At 47.5% G+C, this 1620-nt stretch overlaps 2 protein-coding genes across 7 annotated transcripts in view; one reads left to right on the top strand and one right to left on the bottom strand.

Annotated features, from left to right (window-relative positions):
- Nucleotides 1–1367, top strand: part of LOC113216356 (zinc finger protein 572-like) — an 18800-nt gene extending 17433 nt beyond the window's left edge. For both annotated transcript variants that reach the window (XM_052266680.1, XM_052266681.1), the window contains exon 3: nucleotides 232–1367. In XM_052266680.1, the coding sequence (XP_052122640.1) occupies nucleotides 298–1164 (867 nt within the window). In that variant the 5' untranslated portion in view covers nucleotides 232–297 and the 3' untranslated portion in view covers nucleotides 1165–1367. The remainder of the gene's footprint in view (nucleotides 1–231) is intronic.
- LOC113203300 (procathepsin L-like) overlaps nucleotides 1–1620 on the bottom strand; it is a 601094-nt gene that overhangs the window by 204283 nt on the left and 395191 nt on the right. The window lies entirely within an intron of this gene.

Consider the following 1620-nt stretch of genomic DNA (forward strand, 5'->3'; position numbering starts at 1 on the left):
AAGAGTGGGGGGTGACCTTGAGCCACACAAATGTGCAGATATAACAAATGCGCCCTGCTGCGGGCAATTTATTGCGGACGCGAATCGAAATCGCTAAGGTGTGGCTGGCTGCGTTGCACAGAGTAGGCCTGATATCGACGACACGATGTTCCTCCCTGAGATGAGTCGAATTCGAATGTGACTTTAACAGTTTACAATGTAGTTTAACAAGAGTTTTGTTTTCCTTTGCAGCTGAGAAGCAAACTAAACAGCCCATCTAATCGCGGGTCAATACTACAGCTTCCCTTCCACTACAAGATGAACAAAATGAAGTCTCCACAGCAGTTCTCCATATGCAACAAAACGTTTTCCGGCGCAGATGACCATGAGTATCATCTTCAGTCCCATACAAAAGAAGAGCCATTCGAGTGCACCGTGTGTCACAAAACTTTTTCTCAGGGTAGCAATCTAAGGAGACATCTGCGTACCCACACTGGAGAGAAGCCATTCGAGTGCACCGTGTGCCACAAAACTTTTTCTCGGGGTAGCAATCTAAGGCAACATCTTCGTACCCACACTGGCGAGAAGCCATTTGAGTGCACCGTGTGCCAAAAAATTTTTACAACAAGTTTCGAACTCCGGCAACATCTTCGTACCCACACTGGAGAGAAGCCATTTAAGTGCACCGTCTGCCAGAAAAGGTTTTCACAGTCTTCCGGTCTAAGCTCACATCTGCGTACCCACACAGGGGAGAAGCCATTTACGTGCACCGTGTGCCACAAAACGTTTTCTAGGGATAGCCATCGAATTAGACATATGCTTACCCACACTGGAGAGAAGCCATTTGAATGCACCGTGTGCCACAAAACGTTTACTCAGGATACCAATCTAAGGCAACATCTTCGTACCCACACTGGAGAGAAGCCATTTGAGTGCACCGTGTGCCACAAAAAGTTTGGAAGAAGCTCCGAACTCCGTGTTCATCTGCGTACCCACACTGGGGAGAAGCCATTCGAGTGCACTGTGTGTCGCAAAACTTTTTCTGGGGCTGGCAAACTAAGGATACATCTGCGTACCCACACTGGAGAAAAGCCGTTTGAGTGCCCCGTGTGTCACAAAAAGTTTGCAAGAAGTTCCGATCTGAATAGACATCTGCGTACCCACTTATCCAAGAAAGTGATGTAGCGATCCACGCGCCGAACCCAACATTAGTTAGCAATCTGCGGCGGTTTATGCGCACCTTGCACAGAGAAGGAAATTGCACACTCCATGTTAGAGTAAATGTGATGCACATGGTACTCGCCAACTTAACGCGTGTGTGTGATTCATTGTACTGATCTCTTTTAAGTCAGAGTTTAATAAAATAATTTTTTAGAATCAATGTATAACTCCACGCATTTTATCTGAGTTTCAACATTTCACTCATAATATGGACCGAACCCACTCTGCAAATCTACACTCCAACACTGGTGACTTCTGAGACGCTTCATCAATTTCAGTGACCTGAACGTGAGTACACGCATCTATACGCGCGCAGATGTGAGGCAACAGCAAGGAGCACACAAACGCATAGCACACGGCCGGTTCCGAGGATGGCTACTCGTGTGCTCTGGGGACGGGTTTGGGCGGGGTGCGGTGGGG

The sequence above is a fragment of the Frankliniella occidentalis genome, unplaced genomic scaffold (genome assembly GCF_000697945.3).
Source record: "Frankliniella occidentalis isolate FOCC.00 unplaced genomic scaffold, Focc_3.1 Scaffold41, whole genome shotgun sequence".
NCBI classification, from domain to species: domain Eukaryota; kingdom Metazoa; phylum Arthropoda; class Insecta; order Thysanoptera; family Thripidae; genus Frankliniella; species Frankliniella occidentalis.